The sequence below is a fragment of the Xiphophorus maculatus genome, chromosome 24 (genome assembly GCF_002775205.1).
Source record: "Xiphophorus maculatus strain JP 163 A chromosome 24, X_maculatus-5.0-male, whole genome shotgun sequence".
In the NCBI taxonomy this organism is placed as follows: domain Eukaryota; kingdom Metazoa; phylum Chordata; class Actinopteri; order Cyprinodontiformes; family Poeciliidae; genus Xiphophorus; species Xiphophorus maculatus.
Genome location: NC_036466.1, coordinates 9,261,172 through 9,286,217, shown reverse-complemented (window position 1 = coordinate 9,286,217; position 25,046 = coordinate 9,261,172). Strand labels below are relative to the sequence as shown.

General features: G+C 39.2%; 4 protein-coding genes across 5 annotated transcripts; 2 read left to right on the top strand and 2 right to left on the bottom strand.

Annotated features, from left to right (window-relative positions):
• Positions 1–1,573: 1,573 nt before the first annotated feature.
• Positions 1,574–6,293, bottom strand: c1ql2 (complement C1q like 2). The gene is made up of 3 exons (XM_005812907.2): positions 6,231–6,293; positions 5,459–6,148; positions 1,574–4,029 (listed from the first exon to the last, which is right to left on the bottom strand). The coding sequence occupies exons 2-3, from the start codon at positions 6,059–6,061 to the stop codon at positions 3,850–3,852; spliced, it is 783 nt and encodes a 260-aa protein (XP_005812964.1). The 5' UTR covers positions 6,062–6,148; positions 6,231–6,293; the 3' UTR covers positions 1,574–3,849.
• Positions 6,294–11,692: 5,399 nt separating this feature from the next.
• Positions 11,693–17,272, top strand: steap3 (STEAP3 metalloreductase). The gene is made up of 6 exons (XM_023329644.1): positions 11,693–11,759; positions 12,465–12,704; positions 13,592–13,858; positions 13,953–14,480; positions 14,552–14,716; positions 16,072–17,272. The coding sequence occupies exons 2-6, from the start codon at positions 12,480–12,482 to the stop codon at positions 16,357–16,359; spliced, it is 1,473 nt and encodes a 490-aa protein (XP_023185412.1). The 5' UTR covers positions 11,693–11,759; positions 12,465–12,479; the 3' UTR covers positions 16,360–17,272.
• Positions 17,273–17,645: 373 nt separating this feature from the next.
• Positions 17,646–19,375, top strand: LOC102226696 (acyl-CoA-binding protein). The gene is made up of 4 exons (XM_014474052.2): positions 17,646–17,745; positions 17,917–18,034; positions 19,042–19,104; positions 19,258–19,375. The coding sequence occupies exons 1-4, from the start codon at positions 17,740–17,742 to the stop codon at positions 19,329–19,331; spliced, it is 261 nt and encodes an 86-aa protein (XP_014329538.2). The 5' UTR covers positions 17,646–17,739; the 3' UTR covers positions 19,332–19,375.
• Positions 19,376–19,502: 127 nt separating this feature from the next.
• On the bottom strand, positions 19,503–24,856 carry LOC102228151 (secretin receptor-like). 2 transcript variants are annotated; one of them, XM_014474055.2, is made up of 13 exons: positions 24,732–24,856; positions 24,561–24,660; positions 24,118–24,234; positions 23,609–23,715; positions 23,206–23,315; positions 22,920–23,052; positions 22,678–22,831; positions 22,515–22,575; positions 22,355–22,424; positions 21,925–22,016; positions 21,497–21,635; positions 21,167–21,208; positions 19,503–21,088 (listed from the first exon to the last, which is right to left on the bottom strand). In XM_014474055.2, the coding sequence occupies exons 1-13, from the start codon at positions 24,825–24,827 to the stop codon at positions 20,903–20,905; spliced, it is 1,407 nt and encodes a 468-aa protein (XP_014329541.2). In that variant the 5' UTR covers positions 24,828–24,856; the 3' UTR covers positions 19,503–20,902. The 2 variants fall into 2 exon arrangements, with proteins under 2 accessions (XP_014329541.2, XP_023185413.1); XM_023329645.1 differs by lacking the exon at positions 22,920–23,052 and having other exon boundaries at positions 22,678–22,775.
• Positions 24,857–25,046: the final 190 nt, after the last annotated feature.

The following is a 25,046-nucleotide window of genomic DNA, read 5'->3' as shown; positions in this document are numbered from 1 at the left end:
AAACAGAAAATATAAGTTTCTCATGTCAAGATAATCCTCCGATGTGAATTTCTCCCCCAACCACTTTTAAGATTCCAGTTAGAGAAAAACCTTTAATATTTTACATTCCAACTTTATTCTCATTGGGTTCCATAAATTCAGGGATCCTGTTGGGCCCAAATGCATCACCAGAAGGGAACATTAAAGACAGCTGTCAACGTATTATCCATCTGAACGACAGAATAATTCAGTGTGGTTTTGTTATATACTGTAGCCACCTTTTCCAAGGAGGGAAACTAATGGTTCGGACCTGGAACGCTTGACTCTTGACAGGAACAGGGACAGATTCTGATAGGAATTTTAATTGCGTCACCTCAGAACATGAGGTTGGACTTAATTGGTTAAAATTTCCAACTTTGCCCAAGATGTCACTAAATCATACACGCTGGACCTTTAAAAATCTCTAGAGAGGTGCAGGGTTAAATCTCTAGATTTTATGTATGACACATGAAACATAAAAACTATAGACTTAAGTTTCAGAGCAGTCAAAACAACAGATAAACCACTAAAAGCTGTCGTAACAGGTGTGTATAAGGAGCTATTTCCCTTGAGTAGCTGCGTAGCAACACAATCCCCTCTAAGCTCGGCCAAGTTTGGACGCGGGGAGCAGGAGGAGAAGCCAACATCTTAAATGAGGTTGATCAAAGCAGACATACTAATATTTGTTTCCCACCAATTCCATTTAAAGTGACAGAGCTGGTGTGTAAACAGCTGGTTTGTGTGCGACCCAAGGGGATAGGTATTAAAAAGGAAAATCCAAAATGCACACAAAACAGCCATCATCTTAATGAGGGCTTACAGGAGTATTGGAGGCTGGTGCACTATTTGCAAATAGCTCATCAGGAATCAAACACATGAGCCAGAAAGCTCGGCCTTCACTCAGTTTCATATTTCACAATGCTTCAGATTTTTCCAACACTTAAAGTACCTTATTTATATTCCATCACCTTATGTCACATTAGGATTTTCTCTGATCTCTTGTCAAGGGGGCATGTGACCGTCCTTCAAAGTTAGGCGTAAACAGTAATTCAAGTGGAGCAGCGTAAAATAAAATGCATTTTCAATTCAATCTAATTCAAATAAAAGCTTTATGTGACAATTTCAGACACATTTTGCTCATCTAGTGCTGGAACATTTTATTTTAATTGCATAAAACCCAAGTAATTTAATACAACAATTTATCAATGATAACCTATTCCATTATTTAATTCTTCTTTTGTGGTTTGCAGCTTAAAGCTCTGAAAGGGAGACTTTCTACTGGACTCATCTACTGAAAATGTCCTGAAAGAGCAGAGATGTTTAGGGATGGCCCCGAAGGACACACTGCAGAAACACAAGGTTTGTCCACAGTAATGAATCACAGTTCTTTCAAGCAGACAGAAATGATCAGAAAAATATTTCCAGGAATTTCCAGCAGCAAAGAATCTCTGACTGAAAAGGAAAGTGCTGTTTTCACAGAATGGAAAAGATTAGCTCAGAGAAATGTTTTTTAAAAATTATTTATTGGTATATATGAGAACAAAACAACCATGAACAGAACATGACAACAGGTTTTTAGTGTGATTGGTTATTTTGTTAAACACAGACCACTACACAAATCAGCACAGTTTGGCATGCTGCAGCAATCCAAGTTGCCATTTGGAGCTTTTGGAACTTCCTGCATTGTATTGTATTGATGCATTCAGAATATTAACTGGGCTGACTTCAAGCTTTCCTGTGCCATTTCCAAATTTCAACACAGTGTAAAAAGGTTTTAGAGGGTTGACTTACTTTGTTTTTAAAAGTACCTGCATGCTTGTGCACAGCTTTTGTCTTTTTAGTATTCCTCAAAAACGATGCTGACTGTCACCAGATTCAGTCCTCCTAGCCTTCCAGCACATGCTATGGAGGAAAAACTCCTCTACAAATATCCTCCAAAAGGGATTTATGTCCTCCAGCATTAATTACTGAAATACCAAAACACACATGCACACATGATATGTCTACTGAATCATATTGTTAAACTTAAATAAGAAATCTTTTCAGTCACTTACAGTCGCATTTGTTCATGTTTCACCTTTAAATCACATATCATAAATTTTGGCTCAGTAGGATTTGCATAATCTTTCTGACTAGCAGAAAAATAAACAACTGCTGACCTCAAGTCTTACTGTATTAGAGGAAAAATGGTGCACTTGTTAGGATTATTCTAATATGCTATGATTGACATCATGATACAGGAATTTACCATCACAGTAATTTTCACATCAAGATGTGAAAATCACTATAATGTTTAACTTACATACATAATGACCTGCTTGCTTTCCACTGAAAATAAAAGAAATCAAATTACTTGTTGCTGAAAATATAAATAACACATTTTGGCTGAAGGATTTTAACAAAACACTAAATCATTTGTTATACTTTAGTATTTTTCTACTTGATCTAGCTAATGTAGCTACTAGCTAAATCAATTCACAGCATTGATTTAGCTAATATGCTGCCATGTTAAACATGCTAGCACTGCTCAGTCACAGTAGCTTTCTGTTTCTGATTTTGTTTTCGATTAACATTATGAAACAAAACTTCAAGTTTAAAGTGATTTTCTCATTTTGATTTACTTATGCTTTGATATTATTAAATAAACAAAAGATTCAGAAAATGTTTAAAGGTATGAGGAAACTCAACAGTAAAGATACTTTTAAAAAAACACTTGGTCTGTTTTCTTGCATTTATCACAAGTTCTTCAGCTAACTAGCTAGCTGATAGCACAGTACAAAAATTGTGAAATAACTTCCACTAATGCAAAGCATTCTACGGAGCAAAATGAGTTTAGTTTGATCAAAAACAAACTAAAATGTGAACAATATTGGGAAAACAAAGACTGATTCAGCAATGCTAACGAAAATTTGATTTGCTAAGTCAAATTTGTTCTGGGGATGTTTTTTAATGGTTTTGATGTCACTATCACACAGAAACACAACTTTTACTGGAACAACAAGTAATTTGTTATGCATAGCTTTGATAAGCTGCATTATACCTTCATTAAATAATATTGCTTGATCCACTTACATAAGTATTACATATGTACAAAATCAATCCCTAAATGTTCAACTTGCTGAAGACTATAGCATATTAGCACTTAGCTTACTAGCTAATTTAACTCAATTAAAAATTGCTTTTGACAAGGAAAACAAATGATTTAATATTGTGTTGATATCCCTCAGGGAAATTATATTACTAAGCATTAAAATAATAAAGGAGACGTCTTCTGGTGTTTTGATTGAACTCTGTAAAAAAGTCAACACTGTTAATTTCAGCATACATAGTCAATCATCTCATTAAAACTGTAATTTTGCCCCAAAATTTAAGTTACAGTGTTGTGAACAGGTCACTCAATAGAGCCTCACCGACAGTCCTCTTAATGTAGTTATATTTCTTTTTAAATATTGCTGTTGTTACACAATCTGCCTTATAAACAACCAGTGAAATGGCAATAATCTTTAAGGCCTGTCGTTATTTTCCTCAAATGGTTTTAAGATGTTACTCTAGGAACATTTCCTCCCGGGTTCTTTAAGGTGTGTCGTAAATCACCTGGAATATGAGTTTTCTCACACTGAGATATCAGTCACAGTTTTATAGCTATCTCTATCTAAACTCCAGTTAAATTAAATGTCATATACAAAAATCTTTCAATTAGTTCTTTTTTTTTTCAACATATAGGGTTCAGATAGCTCTGTAAACTTGAACAGGTATGCAAAAGACGAGAAAAAAACCATAATTAACCTTTAGTTGAGACAATTTCAGTCCAAAGCGCCTGTTGTGGAGGGTTTAATCAGGGTATAAGATGAAGCCAGAGAAGGTGCTGTACTTGTTGTTGTTGCCTCCATGTGCTTTTCCGCCATCCAGTTTAACATACACCTCATCTCCAGAGTCCAAATGTAGCACAGCACTGTTACTGGCGTAGTCATAGTTCTGGTCTGCATCTTGGGCTATGGCGCTGGCCCGGACCTGGTTTAACAAGATAAAAAGAAACTCAGAGTCACCGTAAGAAACATATTGGATATAACGACCGAGTGGAAAAGTTCACATGTACCTGAGAGGCAAAGTAAAACAGCAGTGGTGCGGAAAATTGTTAGATTCTAATTTTAAACCTCCAAATGTTGATTCAAGAGGAAATAAGTTAGCATTAAAGCTGCAGGATGTAATCAAATTTGACTGGGCTGCTTAGAAAAATGTGAATTAAATCTATCATGAATGTCTGCAATGTTAGTCTGCCAAAAAAAGGCCTCAATTTAATAAAGTAAAAAAGTTGTAAGTCATGGTTTCAAATGTTAAACTTAAAATTTGTCATACATAATATATTCATTAATTATTCAATTAGTATATCAGCTGATTTAAACCAGTGTCATAACAGGTTAACCAAACAGATGATAGTTTATTTAGCAAGCAAAAGTAACTGTGATCATTATTTCATAATGTTTCATATGAAATAAACAATATTTACAGAACACTGCAAAAATCATACATGAATTCATCTTTTAATCAACAAATTATAATACATTAAAAAATACAGATAAATTGATTCATTCGTGTGTGTATTTTTTCAGCATTTTTTAAACCTGAACTTCCTTATAAATTATAAACATTTTTAGGATGTTTTAAATTGCCACCATGCTTCATCAAGTGGACCCTAACCTTTGATTGGTTAACCTCTTGTCTATGGTAATATGATATTACTTTATTATCAGAACAAGTATGAAACTTCTGTTGTAACCGTATTAGATCATATAAATTAATAATAAAATATTTGTTAATGGGCATCCAGCCATCCCTTATCGATAACCGGTGGGCCTGAGATGAGGGGCGGAGTTACCTTTAGCCACCATGTTGGATTTCTAAACATCTTAAATTACAAATTCGTGATTTCCAGAGATGATTGGATAAACATGTATTCAAAAATGTTATTAAATAGGCGTACATTTATTTAAAATGTTATTTAAATGATCAGGTATAAATCATTTTTTGTTCCATGATGTATGGATTTGTATTGGGACACTTTTCGAAATGCGTCAATCTGCAGCTGTAAATGAAAGGAGGAAAGAAAAACCTCATCCAGAGGATCGCTGCGTTAAGCACCTTTTATGGAAATGAGAGCAGACAGAACTAGAAGTAAACAGAATATGAAGATTGAATTTATTTATTCATTTAAACTGTGAAGTTAAAGGAAAACGGGAGGTTTGCGCCATGCGGTGCGCACTTGGTGCGTAAAATATAACCCAGCTTTTAAATTTTTTTTATCAACTTTTCGAGAAGAGAACCGGAATGAAATAAGGCTGTTTGATCAACTAAACAAGCTACGTTTTGGACCTTATCCTAAAACTGTGTCCATTGATCAGACCCCCGCAGTGCCATGCATGCGCTCTGGGTTGGAGTCTACCTGTCCGTTCTTGCACAGGTCGGCCCACATGCTGGTGCCATCCCCTCCGCGCATCAGCACATGGTAGGTGAAGAAGTAGATCCCGGACACATGACAGGTGAACTTCCCGGTGCTCTGGTCGTAGTGGTTTCCCAAGTTTGTGATCACGTCGTCAAATTTCAGCACCTCATATCCCTCATGCGGGTTCTTCAGACCCACGTAAAACGCGATCCTGTAGCCGCTCACCGTGGAGTTCGCTCCGTCCCCCTCGCCCGTGTCACCGGCTCCTGCTGCTCCGGCTAAAGCGGTGAAAGCCAGTTTATTGTCCCCGCGCTCTCCCGGTGGTCCCCTCGGTCCGGGGGGTCCAGGCTCTCCCGGTGGACCCCTGGGTCCGGGCTTCCCGGGTCGCCCCTGCTCGCCGCGCGTCCCTTGCGCCATGGGCGGCAGCGGAGCGACTCCGTTCACGTTCTGGCTCACCTCCATGGCGGTGGCTCCCCCCGGTTTGGGGCTGTATGGGTCACAAACCATGCGGCAGGTGCCCATCATCTCGTAGTAGTGAGCGGAGGTCTCCGGGGAGCGGAGGAGCAGCAGCGGGACAGCGATGGTCAGAGCCAGCAGGACCATGGCGACAGCGGTCACCGCGAAGACCACGGACCACTTCCTCCGGGCCGTGCGTGGACCAATGGACGCCAGAAAACCCGTCGAGCCGCGCTGGAGGGCAATTGTGACTGTTATCAGTGAGGGGTAAAAAGACAGACAGAAACAAAAGAAGTGAAGTTGGGGAAGTACGCACAAGTGTCTCCACCGCGTCTTCAATCCCCTGGGCAGCTGTGACCGAGCGGGAGACGCGCGTCTTGGCTGGATGGAGGGGTGGCGCGCAGACAGCTGCGCACAGCTGCGTCCAGCTGTTTGCAAGAAGAAGACCGGAAGGCAGGACTTCAAATTAAAACAAGCAGCGTGTACGCATGGATGGAGAGTCTGGATGTCATTTGGACTTGCAGAGCCATCAGTGCCAACTCTCACAAGCAAGCATGTTGTAAAGGAACATGTTAACTTTGCAACTTTATATAAATCTACATTAACATGTGGAACATATTAATCCACTCAAATAAGGACAGTTTTTTTTTTGAAAAAGAAAAAACTACAAATAAAATGTTTTACAAATGATCTTAAAAGTGTAGCTTTCATTTGTTTTCAATCCCCATCTGAGTCAGTACTTTGTAGAATCAATTCACTTTTGCTGTAGGCTATGTCTCTTCTAGTTTTGCAAAGAAATGTTCACTCAGTTTTGTTGTCATAGATTTTCAACTAAATATTTATGTAAACTTTGACTGGGTCACTCCAACACGGGAATGTGAGCAGCCATTTTCATTTGCAACCTTAATTTATCTCAAATTTGTAGTTATCTAGCTAACTTAACAATAAAATGCACACGCTGTTCACAGCATGTGTGAAGAGATACATTAAACCATATTGCTGATTTGAAAATAATATATTAATAATAATCTTTCTTGGAATGAGCTTTAGCAACTCGCAACTGCAATTCGAATACGGTACATGTTAGAAAATTGTTTACGTTTCTATTAGTAAACCAGCTGCCAAGACTTTTCTTCAAATATCAACCCATATGATTGTTTCACTAGAAAAAGTGTTGAGCCGGTAAAAACGATCAGAATAAAATACATTTTCATGCTTTGAAATCAATTATTGATAAAAAAAGTTCTCATCCATCATATTGTTTCAAAATGTAACAGAAAATCTTTTTGATTTTGATCTTTCTAACAAAAGGAACACAATTTTAATTCTGAATAGTGTTTTGAATGGAAACCTTTTTCCACATTTTTATGACTTGGACTTATTTATGGCTGCATGTCGAAGTTTTAATGAGTTCAAATCATCCTTTGATTAAAGTTGTTTGAACTGCAGGCAGTGTGTTTACTCCGACATGCCACTCAGGTGTATCTAAATAAACGAGTGTGATTAGTTACTTTCCTTTTGAACATGAATGAATCCAGGTCAAAGTCAGATTTAATGAAGAGCTTAAACTCGCAGCAGCTAAATACATGGCCAAATATTTGACTCAGACCAAGAGGGACACTTTCAAAGTCACTTCATATGGCTGAGGGCAGGTTCACAGTGGTGTCATCAGCTGACTGACTGCATTGGTCACTTCACACACACACACTCATGGAGGGAGAGACGGACAGGAGGAGGAGGGGGCAGTTTATGCATGCTGGATGCAGACCAGGGATGTCTGTCGGCGGTCGACACTCTCAGCTCCATGCTCTCTGTGACTGCAGGGACATATTTGATGTCTTGTTCCATGCGGCTGAGGGCCACAGGCCTCGAATTTAGATTGGCTATCAAATTAAAATTCATTCCATGCAAATCAGCACCCCAGTGCATGCAGATGTGTCTGACATGCCTTTTTAGCCTTGGTTTTGGTTTTCCTCCGAGACCGCTGAACTCTTGCTAATTGTGTGGATTTTATCCGCACCTGCTGATTAATAATTGTGACTTTTATGCCATTTACTGGGCATAAAAGCTTTAGGGATGCTTAATAAAAGCTGGTAATTGTTACAAACATTCCTTGAAGGACCTTAAATACTTCAAAAGTGCGGGGCCAGCAGAGCTAAGCACCTGGAATTGGAGTGCAGGCCCCACATCCACAACAGAGGCTTTACAGCTCAAGGCAATGTGAAGAAATCTTCAGAGGTTGAAGACGAGGCTTAGCCGAACCCCCCCGCGATCCTGCCATCCCCTCCACCCCCAACCAATTCCAGCTCACGCTCAGCTCAGCTGTAACTCTCCAGAACACGGAGGAAGCCGCTGCTGGCATCCGAGAGTGAGAAAAAGCATAACGAGCAACGAGAGCTGGCCGAGAAATTCAAACCAAAGTTGAAAAATCTGAGGGAAACGCCACGGCGGCCAGAATAAAAACATCCCATCTTGTTTTACATTTTTCATTCCCCTTCAAAGCATCGGTAATTCACAAAACATACAAAAACAAACCCACTAAAAATATGCAGAAAGGCACATGGAGCACATCCTCTTTCCTAATGCGCAGCATGACCTTTAGGAAGGATTAGTACAGTGAACTGTGTCTTTAGGCTGCGGTGAGCCAAACACAACACACTGTTTGCATTATGCACTCCAGCCTCTTAGATTATCCCAGCCTGCAGCTCCGTCATGCTTGTAATCACACTGCACTGCTGCATGATGCACACAAACCTTACGGTGAGGCCAAAGAAGAGAACCATCACCAGCAGCTTACATGACTTTGGATAATTTTCTATTCAGCAGAGTAACTGGTAGTAGGTGTAAAATGGTATGCATGGCAGTAAACTAACATTGCAAATCACTCAACATCATTTTTTGGAGATTGTTTTCTCCGTTCAGAGACAGGGAAGCTGGTTAGACTTGAAGGGGTAAAAACAGGACAATCTTGGAAGAAGACTAAAGACTTTCAGACTGGGGTGGAAGTTCACTTTCCAGTTGAAAATGACCTTGAAGATACATCCAGAGCTACAGTGGAATGGTTAGGTCAACGCATAATCTTGATAGAAAGTCTACAACTAAACTAATTAAGAAAATTGTGCCATAATAGAATAGAATAGAATAGAATTACTTTATTCATCCCAGCAGGGAAATTATTTCGCAGTTACAGCAGCATAGAGACAAGATAAAATAAAAATAAAATATAACATGCTGTCAATATAAAAAGCAGCTTAGAGCAGACCTTGCAAGGATTCAAAATGCAGAACAGAATGTATATGTAAATATATGTACAGCAAGTGTGCCACAGTGCAGTTGTGCGAAATTGGACTGCTAACTAACTTGAATGCTTATGTATCTATGGTCTGCTTTGACTATTTGCAAAGGTTTTCATAGCGCATATCCGAAATATTGAAAAGAAAATGCAGCTTGGATAGCTAAGATACCTGAGTGCAATGCTGCTAGACATGCTAATTGCTGCCGTTTGCAAAGCAGCCAATCCAGGAGCTACATTTGTGTTCCTGAGCACTGATTGGCTGTACCCTCAGGAGCCAAATGACGGTAGATGTTAGCTTCTGCTAGGTTTCAACTGTGTAATACTGCATATTGTGGAAACCAGGGGTCAAACATATAGGCACACCTCACAGCTTCAGTGAAAAGTGGTTCTACAAGTGATTGACCCAAAGGTACTGAGAAGAAATGAACACCATTCTTGTTTTGATTTCTGTTTGCAAAAAAACACAATTTTTTCCCTTGTTATAGTTGCACACTCCTTTGTGTTGGTTGACTAAGGGGTTTGAATACATTTTCATGGCATTACAAATATCTTTGACCACTATTATCAGTCAGTAAAAAAGACACCCAGCTACTTTCTAAAGATTTAATTGCTTTACAGACTGAATTATGAAGGAATGGTTGGTCAGCCATTGTCATTCCGTTCGTTTTGCATTAGTGAAACTTGTTCTACTTATTGTGAATCAAACGTCACAGCTCATATGTGTAAGTGAGCCATCTGTGAACCACAACAAGACAGCTATGAGAACTTGCAACATCAGCTTCTGTCTTAGTGCGTGACCCTGATCCCACATGAAGCCCACTGAAGACACGTCTGTCCTCGATTGCACGGATAAAACAAAACGCTCCTTGATGATTGTGAACACCTGTCAAAGTCCACCTCAGGCCAAATGTTTATGACCTTTTATTTCCTCACGTGGCACAATATTGACCAATTCTACCTTGTCTTCTGATTAATTTAGCAATTTCTCAGAAGACACAATTTACTGATATATAAATGAAAAACTCAAAAATGAAATATGAATGTAGCAAGCTGCAACCCTGAGCGAAATAAACAAACATGAAGCCACCAGAGAGCCATGAGAGAGCATGAGGGGAAAAAAGGGTTCGTGTGTGAGAACGTACATATTTGTGTGTGGCGACACTGATGTAGCACAGCCCGCCTCAGGGATTCAACCTTTTGCAAGTGGCAAAGGCAGACATGATGAAGTCATGGTGACAGTGTGTAACCTGCGGTCAGACATCTTTTTAACACGCGTTTGGTTTTTTTCTACCGATCCCAAGGCCAGTTTATCAAATACACCAGCTTTGCAAGCAGGAGGGGAACAGGAGGACTTCAATATTAAAACCATTTTCAGAGAGAGGGTATATGAGATTAGCCTCAAACCTCTACGTATTGTTATACAAAAGTAGCTGAAGGCTACTGTCATCATGTGCTCACAATGCTAACACCTGCTTATATTTAACAGGTGTAATGGGAGCCAAATTACCTCTTAAATTAGTGTTAGCTTGCTAATATGAGCTAATCAGCTCTTAATTGTGTTTAATCGTTCGACTACAGGGGTGGTATGTTGAGAGTTCTGAGATTAAATTAAGATCTAGTGCTTTACACACTAGATCTTACTAATTACTGGTACATCACCAAACCAGCTTGTAAAACACTCTACAGTCTACAGTCACCCCAGATATGTTCTCATTTTTATGCGCTGATCTCTGATGGTTGTAAGTCTAGATGTTGGAAATCTTTTGTGTTTAACACCAGGTGGCACTAATATGCCTCACCATGTGACGTCACTACATACATAAGCACCAATACTTCCCACTGCGGCATACAATGCAAAAAGAAATGGGGAAAAAGCTTTGTAGTCCCAACTGATCACAGTTTTCGCAATGGGTTTTTGTTATTTCTCTTCTGTTTTGTGTTTGTAGAACATAATGTGTACATTATGCCTCCTGCATCTACAGTATATGATGGTTTCAGGATTAGGTATCTGTTCAGAAAGGTGTAAAAACAGTCATTTTTTTGCTTTCTTTAAATCATTGGTTACATTATTTTTAATTATTTTAATTGCAGCTCATTTTTGATTTAAATAGTTTTACTAATAAATAAAATTGCATAACTTTCTTTTTGTCACAGTCTAAGCTCTCGTTGCAATTATTCACAAAACATGATGCTTTACGTTGGTTCAAGCAGAAATATTATCCTATTTATTCATTTTAAAATATGAAAAAAATAGTATTGTCCTCAAATGATCTTAGCCAAAACTTTAAACTGTCTCACTGAAAACTTCCATAAAATCGTGAACGTTTTTGTTTTTACTTGCATTTTATTTACTGTCCTAAACTGCAAATAACACTATAAACACCGAGTTGGTCACGTGTTGTCACCTGTATCACGCTGCGGAAATCACGCGCGATCTTTTATCTTACCTTGACATGCGGGGGCGTGGCTTTAACTGCTGCGTCATCCGACATGGAGGAAACCGCTGCAGTTTACTGAAAACGGAGACGCGGGTAGAACAAAGTGCTGTCTGTAAGTACAATTGTTACTTTTAGAACGCAGCTGAAGCGTCGGTGTGTTTTCTGAGGGATTTCTCGAAATGTTTGCGTTATTTTTTACTTTGTTGTTTTCGTATTAAAGGAGAGTAAAGTTTCCACAAGTCCAGCCAAGGGCAGCCAGCATGGTGGCGTTAAGTAGTTTTTCTGTTTTGATTAAGAAACAAAGTTATTAAACACTTTAATAAACACATTTTAGCTGCTTTAAAACAACTCTTGACATATAATACAGACGGGTTCCTGATTATTAGCGGTTTTCTTAACGTCCTTATACGTATTGACTTTGACTCTGGAGAGAAGTTTGGCAAAAGTGACAGACTTCTAAAGTCTGCATGAAGTTAACATAATGCAGAGTTTAAGTGAGCTGGTTATTACTAACCACGAAAGTAGCTGCTACCATATTTAGAGTGCCTGTTATCCATTTCTGCTAATGTTGGGTGGCAGCAGCTTTGACAGATGTAGGACATGCCAGCTGAGACTCAGATAATAGGAATGAGGCTTCTCTGTTCTAAAAACAAGCAGACAGATGTCAGATAGAAACCCACCGGCAAATCTATTATTAGTGTTACTTTTATTTCAGCTTTTGTGAGATTAGTGTCTTGATAGACAATAATGTCCAGTTTGGATCTTAGGAAATCATATAATCATGACTCTAACCCATGATCCTGTCTGATGTTTGCAGATTTGTTAGCACATCATGCCTGATGAGATGTCAAGGCGTTTAATTCTAGAAAGAGGCGGCGGGGGAGCCAGACACTTCGAAGATGATGTGTCCGATCCCAGCACCCCGGTAATCGGCATCCTGGGCACTGGAGACTTCTCCCGCTCACTGGCCAGGAGGCTGGTGGCCTCTGGCTACCAAGTAGTGGTGGGAAGTCGGACCCCCACACGCTTTGTAGCTCTGTTCCCGGAGGAGACCGAGGTGATACACGCACTCCTTGTGTAATTGGTGTTTTTGTTTCTTTCCTTCTGGAGATGATTATACATCATTTGTTTCCCACGAAGGGTAATTACTTTTGTTATCATGACTATATAATTGATTGAGGTTAAAGCTGCATTTTAGAAAGTTAAGTCTTCCTGAATTGGTTGGATTAAGTTTTATTTAGGTGTATTAGACTAAAGGGGGTTGAAGAAAATACATCAACACAATTTTGTGCTTGAAAAATGACAAAAACGTCATATACAGATTATAAAGATGAAGTTTTAACTACAGGATTTTCTGTAACGTTTAGGAAGATATTGCCTTCTAATTTTCAAAGAAATATTTTAAACGACAATCCAGTGTGCACATTCAAGACTTGCAGGCATTTCAGTTTCACCATGTTGAAATGAAAATACCTCCTAAATCCAGGGATTATCCGTCCAAAACAGTCATCTTGACTATTTTGTTGCATGTCATTTGCATGCAGTGGCTGCATGGAGTCTGTGATTCATAGACACAAGGTGCTGGGTGCTGGTGACTCTGCGCCACATTGGTTTCAGGAGATTTCCCTTTTGAATGGCCTTCTTTGCATATTGAAAAGAATGTTGGCGTAGATTTTAGTCACCCAGGTTAGCTGTTAAAAGAATCTTCCCACATGATGTAGGAGAATCATGTTTGGGATCTTTATCTTGTTTGGATGAAACGTCTTTACTGGTTTGGAGGAGTTTAGTGGAGCATAAGTAGAGTCCAGCCCAAATCATAACTCACTTACCACAAAATTTGACAAATGAGCTACACAAATTCCTTTTCACCTCTATTTTCCTGTCCACCAATTTGAAAATAATCGCATTTGAACCATTGGAGCATTAAAAACTTCTGTGTTCCAGGTGACCACCCAGTTGGAAGCAGCCAACAAGGCAGACTTGATCTTTGTCGCAGTTTACCCTGAACATCACTCCACACTGATGGACTTGAAACAGGCGTTGGCTGGAAAGACCTTGGTGGATGTTAGCAACGGTTTAAGCATCAACCATAAGGGTCCATCCAACGCCGAACTCCTGGCAGACTATTTCCCTGGAAGCTTTGTGGTTAAGGGGTTCAACACCGTATCCGCCTGGACCCTGCAGATGGGCGCCCGAGATGGAGGCAGGCAGGTGGGAAACATCATCATTTTCCAGTGATGGTTTGCTTATTGACTTAAATGTTTTTGGAAGCTATAAATGGTTTGTTTCATGTTTTTGCCTGCAGGTTTTCCTGTGCAGCAACAGCCAAACGGCCAAGAATTTAGTGAAGTCAGTCTGCCATAGGATGGGCTTCATCCCCGTCGACATGGGCCTCCTTTCTTCTTCTCTGGAGATCGAAAATCTGCCTCTCTATTTATTCCCGTCCTGGCGCCTCCCTGTCCTCTGCATGTTGCTCCTTTTCGTTTTCTTCTACCTGTACAACTTTGTCCGGGACGTGTTGCATCCTTTCATCACGAAGCACAAAGGCGCCTTCTACAAAATGCCCATCGAAGTGGTGAATGTCACCCTTCCGTCCGTGGCCTTGGTGATGTTAGCGTTGGTCTACCTGCCTGGTTTGTTGGCCGCCGTCCTCCAGCTGTGTTCGGGGACCAAGTACAACCGCTTCCCCAACTGGTTGGACCGCTGGTTGACCAGCAGGAAGCAGCTGGGACTCTGTAGCTTCCTGTGTGCTGTCCTGCACGCTGTTTACAGCCTGTGTCTTCCTCTGAGAAAGTCCGCCCGCTTTACACTGATCAACATGGCCTACAAGCAGGTGAGGTGAAGACACAGTGGAGCTAGATGTCTTGATCTTGAGCAATTCCATAAAATGTGCTTGGTGTCCAGGTGGAGATGGGCAAGGAGGACTCTTGGGTGGATGAGGACGTGTGGAGGATGGAGTTGTACCTTTCTGTGGGCATCATGGCCCTTGGGTTGCTCTCCCTGCTGGCGGTCACCTCTCTACCTTCAGTTGCCGGCACCATCAACTGGAGGGAGTTCAGTTTCATCCAGGTATGTTTCATGTTTAGTTTCATTTCAAAGGTAATATCCCCTCAGAGACACACTATTCCTTCTGTAAGTAAGACTCTGAATGTCCCACACATGTAAACACCAAGCTTTTCCGCTCCCGCAGCTGCCCCAGATTCACAGCTAAACTTATCCTGTGACAAAGCCACCAAAGTGTTGTGACTCAGCATGCACACACTTTCTTTTCTTCCCTCCTCGAGGCCTGGGGTCTTCCAGGACTCGCAGACTTCCTGTGCTGCATTTCCCCCCACCCCACTTTCATCTCTCGGTAATCCGCTGGCCGTCAGATTAGTCACGTGGCGAAGAGAGGAAAGGCGAGTTTGTGCTCGGTACATGTACAGTCGCTGGGCGAAGCTGCAGGATAAGCATGCTCATTGGCCTGCTAAATACACAACAAAAGTCTGGATGAGGTGTTTCTGCTCATATACTGTTTTCAACCAAACATGGCTCTGTGCTGTTAACCTCTCCTCTTTGCTCTCAACGCAGATTTTTGCAAACCTAAGTTTTTTTCCAGACACAATCATTTCTTCATCATCTGCTCCAGAGAGTTCATACATGTCCTGTTTTTTCTTGTTGTAAACGCACAATTTTTACCATTTAACATGGGAACTCCAGAGTCTCAAAAGGAGTTGTTGGGTTGGTAAAGGTTCTCTGAGCATTGCGTGAATTTTCTGAAACATCTGCTACTGAAACGACTGGCAGCTGTCTAAAACGTTTCCTCTTTTTTAAAATAATGAACTTGAAGCTATTTGGTAGAAGCCTTACAACCCTCCCCAAATTTACAGGCAGAAACTATTTCTTCTGTAAGATAATTCTTCATGTCTTTTCTTTATAGCATTGTTAGCACAAATAAACACCTGCAATGAAAGAGTAAAGGGTGTACTTAGTTTTTCACAGAGGATTTTCCATTTTGGTTGAAGTGCATAAATATAAAGCTAAAATACTCCAGTAGATTCCACACAGAAAAACAAGGCTGTTTTTGTTTTTATTTTAACCCCTGCTCTGCAGCCCAGACAACCTTGGGACGTTTTTGGTGGCTTGTGGCCCCTGAAGGTGCAGTAAGCAGCTCAGTCAGTCACAGTCACAGGGGAAAACACCAGTGGGGTCTCTTTAGGTCAGGAGTGGTGGGTCAGCGCGTGTCCTCAGGCTCTGCTGTGGCCTCTAACACAGCTAATGCTATGGACTTGCTGACTCTCTGTCTCTGCCAAAACACATGATGTATTTTATGGGTAGTTTGCAGACACTCCCCAAAGACTTTGCAGCTGCATCACAATTACATATGTTTCTAATGTTATGTAGAGTTTAATTTTTTTTTTTAATGTTTGTCTGATGATTCGCAGTCTACGCTTGGTTACTGTGCCTTGTTCATGGCCACCGCCCACACGCTCCTCTACGGGTGGAATCACGCCTTTGTTCTTGCACAGTACCACTTTTACATGCCCCCCACATTCATCCTGGTCCTGGTTCTGCCCTCCGTGGTCCTGCTGGGCCGCTTGGCGCTCTGCCTGCCCTGCGTAGCCGGGCGGCTCAGGAAGATCCGCCGCGGCTGGGAGAGGAACCGACATATCCGCTTCATGCTGCCGGCCGAAGACTGCCGCAACGAGGTGGAGGATGTCAGTAATGTGTGAGAAACGCTGTAGCTCTTAGAAACAAGGTGGATCATCTCCGCAGAGAAGATAAAATATTTATACTATGCTGGAATTTGTCAGAAAACTCAAGTTCTTCTCAACAAGAGCCTGAGGGAATCCAGCCAGGGATACCTGAAGCACTTAATGCTGTCAGAGATGACTGCTGTTTCTTTAATTTATTGTTTGCTCTGTTTCTAGTGTCAATCACAGTGAAGAACGATATTCGCTCTTCAGAAAACGTTGCAACATTTTTACACAGCAGACTAAGCTGTTGCTGTCAAGAAACCAAAATAAGTTTCTACTTAAACTTTTCATGTGACTATTTGTATTATTGAAGTAAAGATTTAGATTTTTTGCTCAATTCATTTCCCTGTGATATTTGTTATTTATAGGTTTCTTTTTTTTACTAATTATTGTGCAAATATGGCAAATATTAAGCAGCAATGCATCTTTTCTTTTTCTCCTAATGCTGCCTTCAAAACACATCCAAAATAACTTTGATAAACAAACTAAAAAGAAAAATAAACAGAATAAATCTGCTCTAAATGTCTCATCAGTTTCAGACTGTGAAGTGATTCTGCTGGATTTTATTTAGGGATATCCAGATAAAAGGGGATTGAATACAAAATCGAGCCACGCATTTCAGATTTGTATTTGAACAATAAAACTTGTAGTTCAGGTGTGAACCTCAAGTTAAAACTGGAACTGTAGAGTGACAGTTATGTAGTTCAGTTGACAAACATTACTAAACTGAAGCATCTAGCTTGATGTCTAATGTTACTTCTTTGTTGATTTCTGACATAAAATGATTTCTGTATACTGCCATTTAACTTGAATGTTGTTGCCAATAAAAGAATGTAAACTTTGACCTTTGCTGGAAGGTGCTATACAAATAAAATTTGATTTGATTAGAGTTTTGCACAGTAATGTGTTTTCTATGTTTGTGCTCAATATGAATGTAGATAAGGGATTTCTAGCATGCATTAAAATAATGTAATAACCTTTAAACTGAGGTAAGAGGGCAAATATATCCATAGACATTATTTTAATGTTAGGCGTTATATATCCAGATGCTGCCATCTTGTGGCAGTTTTCTGAACTGCACCGTAAATCTGACTTTTATTTTCGGTCCAATCCGAAAAAAACCCCAAACAAACCAAAAACTTGTGAAATGATAATAAATAAGCTTAAAGTTTGATTATGTCTGTTGTGTTGATTGGGGACCAATAGGGTGTAAAATACCGCTTACCTGGCACTGTTACCCAGGAAATCCCTCCCCACATTGCCAGCTTATTTCCCGCGTGACGTGCCCGCAGGACGAGTTGAGCAAGACTTACAGTCGGAAGTTTCAGCAGCAGAAAAGGCTTACACCCGGTCACCATGTCTGTAAGTGCATTTTTTTAATTAAACTGCCACTTTTATTTCCTACTCTGTAACCAAGCCGATCTGCTTCGCGTGTGCTGACTTTTCTCTGAGTTTGATCGCTTCAGCTGAGCTGCAGGTCTTTTATAGGTTCCTCTGTCAGGTTTAATGCTCCGTTTCCTTCCTCTCTCCCAGGAAGCATTTGAGAAAGCAGCAGAGGAGGTGAAGGTCCTGAGACAAAGACCAGACCATGGAGAAATGAGTGCAATTTATGGTTTGTATAAACAAGCCACTGCTGGAGACGTGAACATGGGTGAGTGTGAGTAGTGGGGATGTTTTGTATCCGTTGTTTGGACAGGGTGGGGTTGAAATGATTTTTTTTAAAGCAGGTTTGACAAGTGAGATTTCAGATTACGAACAATGAGTATGTACTTTAAACGAAGCATCTTATTTATCAGACTTTATTGAACACAACCCTTATATATAATATCTGCAATCCAGCATTTTCAAAACTTATCTGCAGAAACCTTTACATGTTCAGTTTCTTTTTAAACGGTTAATATTGAATCCTACACTTTAGATTACAGTAGATTTATTATAACCTTGTGAAACACCTATGAAACAGTCTTCTAACTCAGATTTAGCTGCACAAGTTCAGTGCAGCAAAGGTTTTAGTTATAACCAACACAAAGCAGCTCATTTTGCAATGGCAGAGAAATGACCGTTTTCTTCTTTTCTTATTTTATTTTCAAAGCTTCACTGTGAATCATTAGTATAAAAATTAATTTTGGCATTATAAGTAAGAATTAGTTAAACCATACTCAGCAAACTATAACTTAAAAAATTATGCATGACTGTTTGACAAAAATATTCAAAACATGTTGTATGCAATGACCCAAACCTCACCTCACCACAATCTAAAGGGCCCAGCAGGGGGCAACAAATGCCCAAAAAAGCCCTGCAGACTGTCTCAACCATGTAGAATAAAATTCAAGGACATACAGCATTAATCTCCAGTCAAAGCAAACAAGCATGTACTTTTGCAACTTAAAAAAGAAAAATATTTATAGAGTCATATATTTGTTTAATTTCATATGCCATAAATTCAAGGCCTGTGTTTCAGTGGCACAGTGGTTAAAAAAAAGTTGAGATGAGGATCCTTTTTGAAATAACATTTCATAAGCCTGATATACACAGTGAAGGTTTAAGGTTCAGTTATCTCCAGTGTCATATTAGGCGGTCTAGTAAATAAAATTGTACAAACTTTGATTGTGTTTTGAAGTCGCTTGAGGCTAAACACAGGACTCTTTATTTCCACAGAACGACCAGGGATATTCGATTTTACAGGAAAAGCAAAATGGGATGCATGGAACGCAAAGAAAGGTTGGATTCATCAAACTTTATTACAAATACCTCAACACAATTAATCAGTGTAGAGTTGAACAAAGATTTGTCAATGTAGATTAAAATCTTTGAAAGAGTCTAAAACTACATCAAACCGTCAAGAATTATGTGCTTTGTCTCCCAAACCAACAGGTTTATCCAAAGAAGAAGCAATGGCAGCTTATGTGGAGTTGGTGGAAAAGCTAAAAGAGAAATATGGAATGTAGAGTCTTTAAGAAACACAACAATAAAGAAATACACAAGAAAAACTGAATGTCTGTTTTTTGTTTTTGAAATAAAACTTTTTTTTCTCAGTTTTGTAGTTTTAGAGTCTGCTACCTCAACTGTCGAGTAAAACATGAATTTACCAGTGTACCACTGCCAAACTTTTTTTCTTCCACCCAATTTTCCGTTTATATACTTGGTACAGCACTCTGAATAGCCAGCTTCATTAACAAGAAAATCTGATAGCGTTCTATAAGGAATCTATAAAATATACAAACTATCATCCACATATTTGATTACCGTACATTCCAATTTATTGAGATGTACCTGTGTACAGTATTTTGCTAAATATTTACCTCAATCCTGTTATGTTTTCAAATAAAAGTCTCAAAGATTTTTTTCTTAAGTCACCTAAGTGAGTTATGTAGGCATATAAAAGCAATGTTGTGCAGAAAGACTGAAATGTTTTGGATCTTTAATATATATTTTTTCTTTACAAGCAGTCAGTGATAATTATGTAATGTATGTGTCAATGTGTCAGGTTTTATGTCTTTTTTATATTGTGAAATTTACTATCTTTGTAGGGATTTTAATGTCTGGAAACTTTTAATTATACGATCTAGGACCAAAATAAGGGTGTTCCATTTCACATTGTTTACAGATTATTTAAAACATGATCGATAATTTAAATAATCTTTTTAAATGTGAAACATTTTTTTGGTTTGTTGTTTGGCATAAAGGTGAGGGTTCCAAATTGTCATGTTTAAGGATTTAAGATTCATGAACTCTTTGGTTATGGAAAATATGGTTTAATTTCTTTTAGGGCAGCCTTTGATGGGGTCCTGATGGAAAACTGCAGCGCTCAGACGTCATATTCTATCTCTTCTCTGTCATAAACTGAATGTACTGTTTATTGTACACACACCTGCAATTTGGCCATTAACCTCAAGGGCTTTTTCCAGGTAATGTTTAATATCTCTGCCAGATTTTGGTCTAATCTAAACAAACCATCCTTTCAACTGTTTATTAGATGTTTTAATTAAAACAAAGAGTGTTTTCACAAAATTGTCTGTCTGCTGTTGCCCTTTTTGTTTATATGTAAGCTACCAACAAATGTAAAGGTTAATCTATTGTAGCATAATATCACTACAGCTGTTCCACCACCAGTTTGTTTTTTGTGTGTGTATGAACGACCTTCTGGCCTTCATTAAGCTCTGAAATGATCTGAAATGTCATTATATAAGTAATACGAAGCTGAAATGGAAAAGGTTAGCTACAAACTAAGGATATCCTTTAAATAAAAAGACATGGACAAAATAGTCAAAACATTACAATTTAAATGAGTTATGCTTTCTCATCACAATGAGTGCATTTGCTGTATAGAACACCTTTTATTCTTCTGAAAATGTTTGCAATGTAGATTAAAGATGTTTTTGGGATCTTCCCTGGTCCAGTCAAGCCTTAACAAGCAAACAAATTTTCATTTTCAATCAAATTAGTCCCGTAGAAGAGCAGCTCTTAACTTCTCCGTCTTCTTTGGGATTACTGGAAAAGTTCTTACACAATGTTATGCTCACATCTCCAGAGTGTCTGCAGGGAATCCAGTGTTCGTAAGACTGGTAGGAGAAGAGGGCAGCAGGGAGACCTGTGTGTGAGGTGATCCGATCTGGCTGATGGAGCCGTGATGCTGCCGACTCCGACTGGGCAGGTGCCGGGTGAGCTTCCATCTTTTCCACCGCCTCTTAAACTCCTGCTGCACCTGAAACATACAACAACGCTGCCCGGTTGGGTCCATGCTTCACAAGGTTCACGTTGTATCTGACAGTTTAGATTTTACCTCTCCATTCATGAAGCAGTAGAGAACAGCAACCACAAATCCCTGGGAGATGCAAGACCAGAAGGATTACACATTGAGATTATGGGATTTAACAGCACTGTGAAAAATATTTGGCCCCAATTAGATTTGTTTTGTTTGTTTTAAATGCAACGGGCATAAACTATTCAGGCCCAGTATGAAAAGTCACGCCCAACTCCTGGCAGCAACATCTTGTGCTGCTTTTTAAAATAATTTTGCTCACTTCATGTTAACAGTAAGGTTCTGCTTGAGTCATTTCTTTATTCTTAGGTGTGGTATAAATGGGACTTGAATGATGTGAGCAAAACATACCTGTGTGGATGACAGCGCCAGCTCTGCAAACGTCCAGATCTTAAATACAGAGTTGCTGACGTTGACGGGTAAGAAAACAAAAAGAATGCAGTGGAGACCAAACAGAGCCACCAGGAAAAATGTGGACTTAATTAGCTTCCTGTTAAAGAAAAAAAACAACAACAGTTTCTTCAGTAAAACGTTTTTCTGGCTTAAGTTGTCAGGAAGTCTTTCTGACTTTTTACAACCAGCCATGTTGTATTGGAAAATCTTTACTTCCAAATATAAATATGCAGCACTCCCCACTCACCAGAATAAAAATAGATTGGTATTTATCCACCTTCCAGTTACCAATGCAAAAGTTAAGAGCAATTCACCATGATCAGATTTTTTTCTATCACATAAAATACGATTACAAGGCATGGATATAATATAGTGAAAAGACTCACATATACTGACTGAATTCGCTCCGGTGTGCGTCAGACATTCTGAGTTTGCTGATCAGTATCCTCAAAATACCCAAGAAAAAGACAAGATTCACCTAAAATAAGTAGAAGAAAAAAAAATATTTGAAAAATTCAGATTTAATGTTTGACATCTACCTGTCTTTTAGGGTAGCTGTATAGACTACAATAATAATCCCCTTAATAATATGAAAAATGTATTTTAAATAGTTTGGTTTGTACTTCAGAGGCTAGGTTTGGCTGCATGTTTAGTCTTTGAACGTAACTAGGCCAAGAACTGCTTTGGTTCCTAAGCTAAGCCAGTTAGCCATTGATTTAATTAGCACAGCCAATTAGCGCTGCGATATAGCTACATGTACTTAAAAATGACACATTTTATTTACAGAAGTATTTTCTAAAACAACAAATATTTTACACATATGGAGAGAAGAACTGGCACACGGAGTATCCACCAAATCCATTCATGTCTCCTTCTTTCCCAACATCTGTACCCAAGAAATAAGAAATAATTATAATTTCTGACATTTAGAAATCTAAAATTAAGTAGATGTTTGATGAATATTTTAGTTTCTTACCCTTCATCTTCATAAAAATACTTAGCACATCCCCAGCAGACAATAATAATAAATGGTACGCCTGTAAGACATTTAGGAATGCAGTATTTCAGAGACAGCATTGAGCTTTATGCCTGTGTTTATAGGTAAAACAAAGCCAAAACTGTGAGATATATTGCAGTACCCCAGCTCAGGAAGATGGACCAGGCGAGGTGTTTCTTCAACGAGAAGAAGGATCGGCTCACCAGCGTGAACAGGAAGTGACCCTCCACCAGCAGCCAGCTGTAGTTGGCAAGGATGAAGTAGTTGCAGAACATCAACACAATCTTACAAGCCACCTGCAGAGAATTGTCAGGAGAGACCAACTCATTTCAGTGGCAAGAAATTCTTTCTTTCTTATTTAAAATTATCGCCTTTCGTCCTTACAGTGGAGCTGTCGCAGTCGTAGAGCTCTGAATCTGTAAAAAGGAGACTGTCCCTGATAAAGATGAAGATGGCTCTCAGGATGAAAGAGACAAACAACTGGATATGGATGTAGTTCCTGGTACAGTGCAGCTTCCTGCAGAATATATCAACTCTGCTTTAGAGGCGGACTCGGTTGTGCTTCACCCAATGATGATAAACAGACCAGAGGTAAGGCATTGCAGGGTTTCAAGAGCGGTTTGTGGTTGATGGAAGGACAATAGGAAGAAAAAATATATATATTTCTCACCTAAAGAAGCAGAAGATGGTGATAGCGATGGCAAGAGTGATAAGGGAGAGTGTGTATCCGATGGTGTACATGGTCTTCACATAGGAGAAATACCAATGGGAAGCTGAGAACTGAGAAGAGAAATTAGTTTTAAACACTTATAACATCTTCCTAGAAATATATAGAAAAACTCATCTGAATATCTCAAGCATATAACAAAGTTTCTTAGCAAGTTTATTATAGTATTGATTTTTTTTATTTCATTACTTTCTGTTTCCCTGTTGTCATGGGAGATGCATGTTGATGTTTATAAGTTGGAAAACATGAAAACAGAAGAACTTTGAGCAGGAAAATAAGGGTTGTTTGGAGGGGCATTGTATGAAATAATGTCTTTTTTTATTTTACAAAATTGAAATCTACTTACGTGTTCTAGATATTTAAGGGAGTCATTGAAAGCGTAGCTACATGCATCCTCATGTAGGGAGAGAAGATCCGTCCATCCATTGCTGGTGCAGTTGCGATGCACTTCACCTGCAAAGTACCAATAAAATCACTCCTTCCTGCCTTCTTTTGACTGCAGCCCTGCAGAAATACCTGCATGCAAGAAATGACTGACAAAAGATAAATGGTGTTCATTGTATCTTTATTCAGAATATTGAACGTAGGTGAAAGTGATAAGGATATTAATCTATCACTTTCGTTTGCTGTTTAGATAATTTATTATCCCTTTAACACGCAGCACTCTTACATGTTACCCAGTCTTTTGTGTACACAAGCTTCACATAGTTGTTTGGATAGAGACGGTAAGGGGAAGAAGAAACTCTGTCCCATCCGAAGACAAATTAGTTTTTTATGGAAATAATTAACCAGTGGGATGAGGTGCAGGTAATGGCTTACAGTTTCTAAATGTGCGTCATCGTCCTTGCTTCTCACCTTTTGAAACACGCCCAAAGATATCCAGGCATGGCAGAGAGACTGTTTCCCCCAGAGAGGCCGGTGGCCAGCAGTGCATGTCTTCCCACATTCCCTTACAATACACACTGCTGTTTACTACACACGTAAAACAAGAACGACAAGTTTTTTGTTTATTTGCAGCGGTAAAGCAGCTAAGAAAAATTGATACATGCAAAAAATGAGTTAATGGTCTAAGTTAAGATTAAAGTTGCCCCTAAAATCATATTTTTATGCATGTTGTTATATGACCACCAGCTGTCACTAAAACATAACGTGACATTTCTGTAAAGCCTAAAAATTCTCAAACATTTGACTCATTTTAGTGTAAAATGCAAATTTGAAAAGGAGATCGCTTTTTGTCAAAAAATGCGAACGTGAAAAAAGAAAAAAAATTAACAAAATTAAAAACTGTATTGATTTACCTTTTGCTTTTTGTTCCATGAACAATATTAGATCGTTCATGCACTTTTCTTCCTCTTTCATAGGATCGACATGAGGATTGCAACCTGGTGACGATCTAGCCTGTAAAATAAAATACTATTGGATTTTTTTATTCTCAGGCATTGGAATAAAGCAGGTGTCCTTCTCTTTACCTGGTGTAAAAGCAGCAGTCCGATCAGTCCAACTTTCTTCATCATGTTCACTCTTCCCGCGAGGTTGCCCATCTGCGTCCAAGCTCCAAGCTGCATAGGTGATCTGAACAAAAAGCAACATCCCTGCTGCTATGCAGCTCATATATGAGACTTTTAAATCTAACATAATAGTGTTCTAGGCAGGACAAAGTGAGGAGCGCTGACATTACAGTTGCTCCATTAAATTTCAAAATAAAATTATAAGGTTGTTGCATGGATAAATGTACGGCATTCTCGGTGTTTTTACTGAATAGACATATTCAGATATACGTTTTA

What these genes read in the sequence shown, in the direction of transcription:
- LOC102226696 (XM_014474052.2), top strand. An exon ending in TGCTGGAGACGTGAACATGG is followed by an intron (nt 18,035 to 19,041) that starts GTGAGTGTGAGT and finishes TTATTTCCACAG; the next exon opens with AACGACCAGGGATATTCGAT. An exon ending in TGCATGGAACGCAAAGAAAG is followed by an intron (nt 19,105 to 19,257) that starts GTTGGATTCATC and finishes CCAAACCAACAG; the next exon opens with GTTTATCCAAAGAAGAAGCA.
- steap3 (XM_023329644.1), top strand. Translation starts at nt 12,480, where the DNA reads ATGCCTGATGAGATGTCAAGGCGTTTAATTCTAGAAAGAGGCGGCGGG. An exon ending in TCAACATGGCCTACAAGCAG is followed by an intron (nt 14,481 to 14,551) that starts GTGAGGTGAAGA and finishes CTTGGTGTCCAG; the next exon opens with GTGGAGATGGGCAAGGAGGA. An exon ending in GGGAGTTCAGTTTCATCCAG is followed by an intron (nt 14,717 to 16,071) that starts GTATGTTTCATG and finishes GATGATTCGCAG; the next exon opens with TCTACGCTTGGTTACTGTGC.
- c1ql2 (XM_005812907.2), bottom strand. Translation starts at nt 6,061, where the DNA reads ATGGTCCTGCTGGCTCTGACCATCGCTGTCCCGCTGCTGCTCCTCCGC. An exon ending in ACCTGTGCAAGAACGGACAG is followed by an intron (nt 4,030 to 5,458) that starts GTAGACTCCAAC and finishes TTGTTAAACCAG; the next exon opens with GTCCGGGCCAGCGCCATAGC.
- LOC102228151 (XM_014474055.2), bottom strand. Translation starts at nt 24,827, where the DNA reads ATGCAGCTTGGAGCTTGGACGCAGATGGGCAACCTCGCGGGAAGAGTG. An exon ending in TGGCGCTGTCATCCACACAG is followed by an intron (nt 21,209 to 21,496) that starts GTATGTTTTGCT and finishes TGCATCTCCCAG; the next exon opens with GGATTTGTGGTTGCTGTTCT. An exon ending in ACTGCTTCATGAATGGAGAG is followed by an intron (nt 21,089 to 21,166) that starts GTAAAATCTAAA and finishes TGTATGTTTCAG; the next exon opens with GTGCAGCAGGAGTTTAAGAG.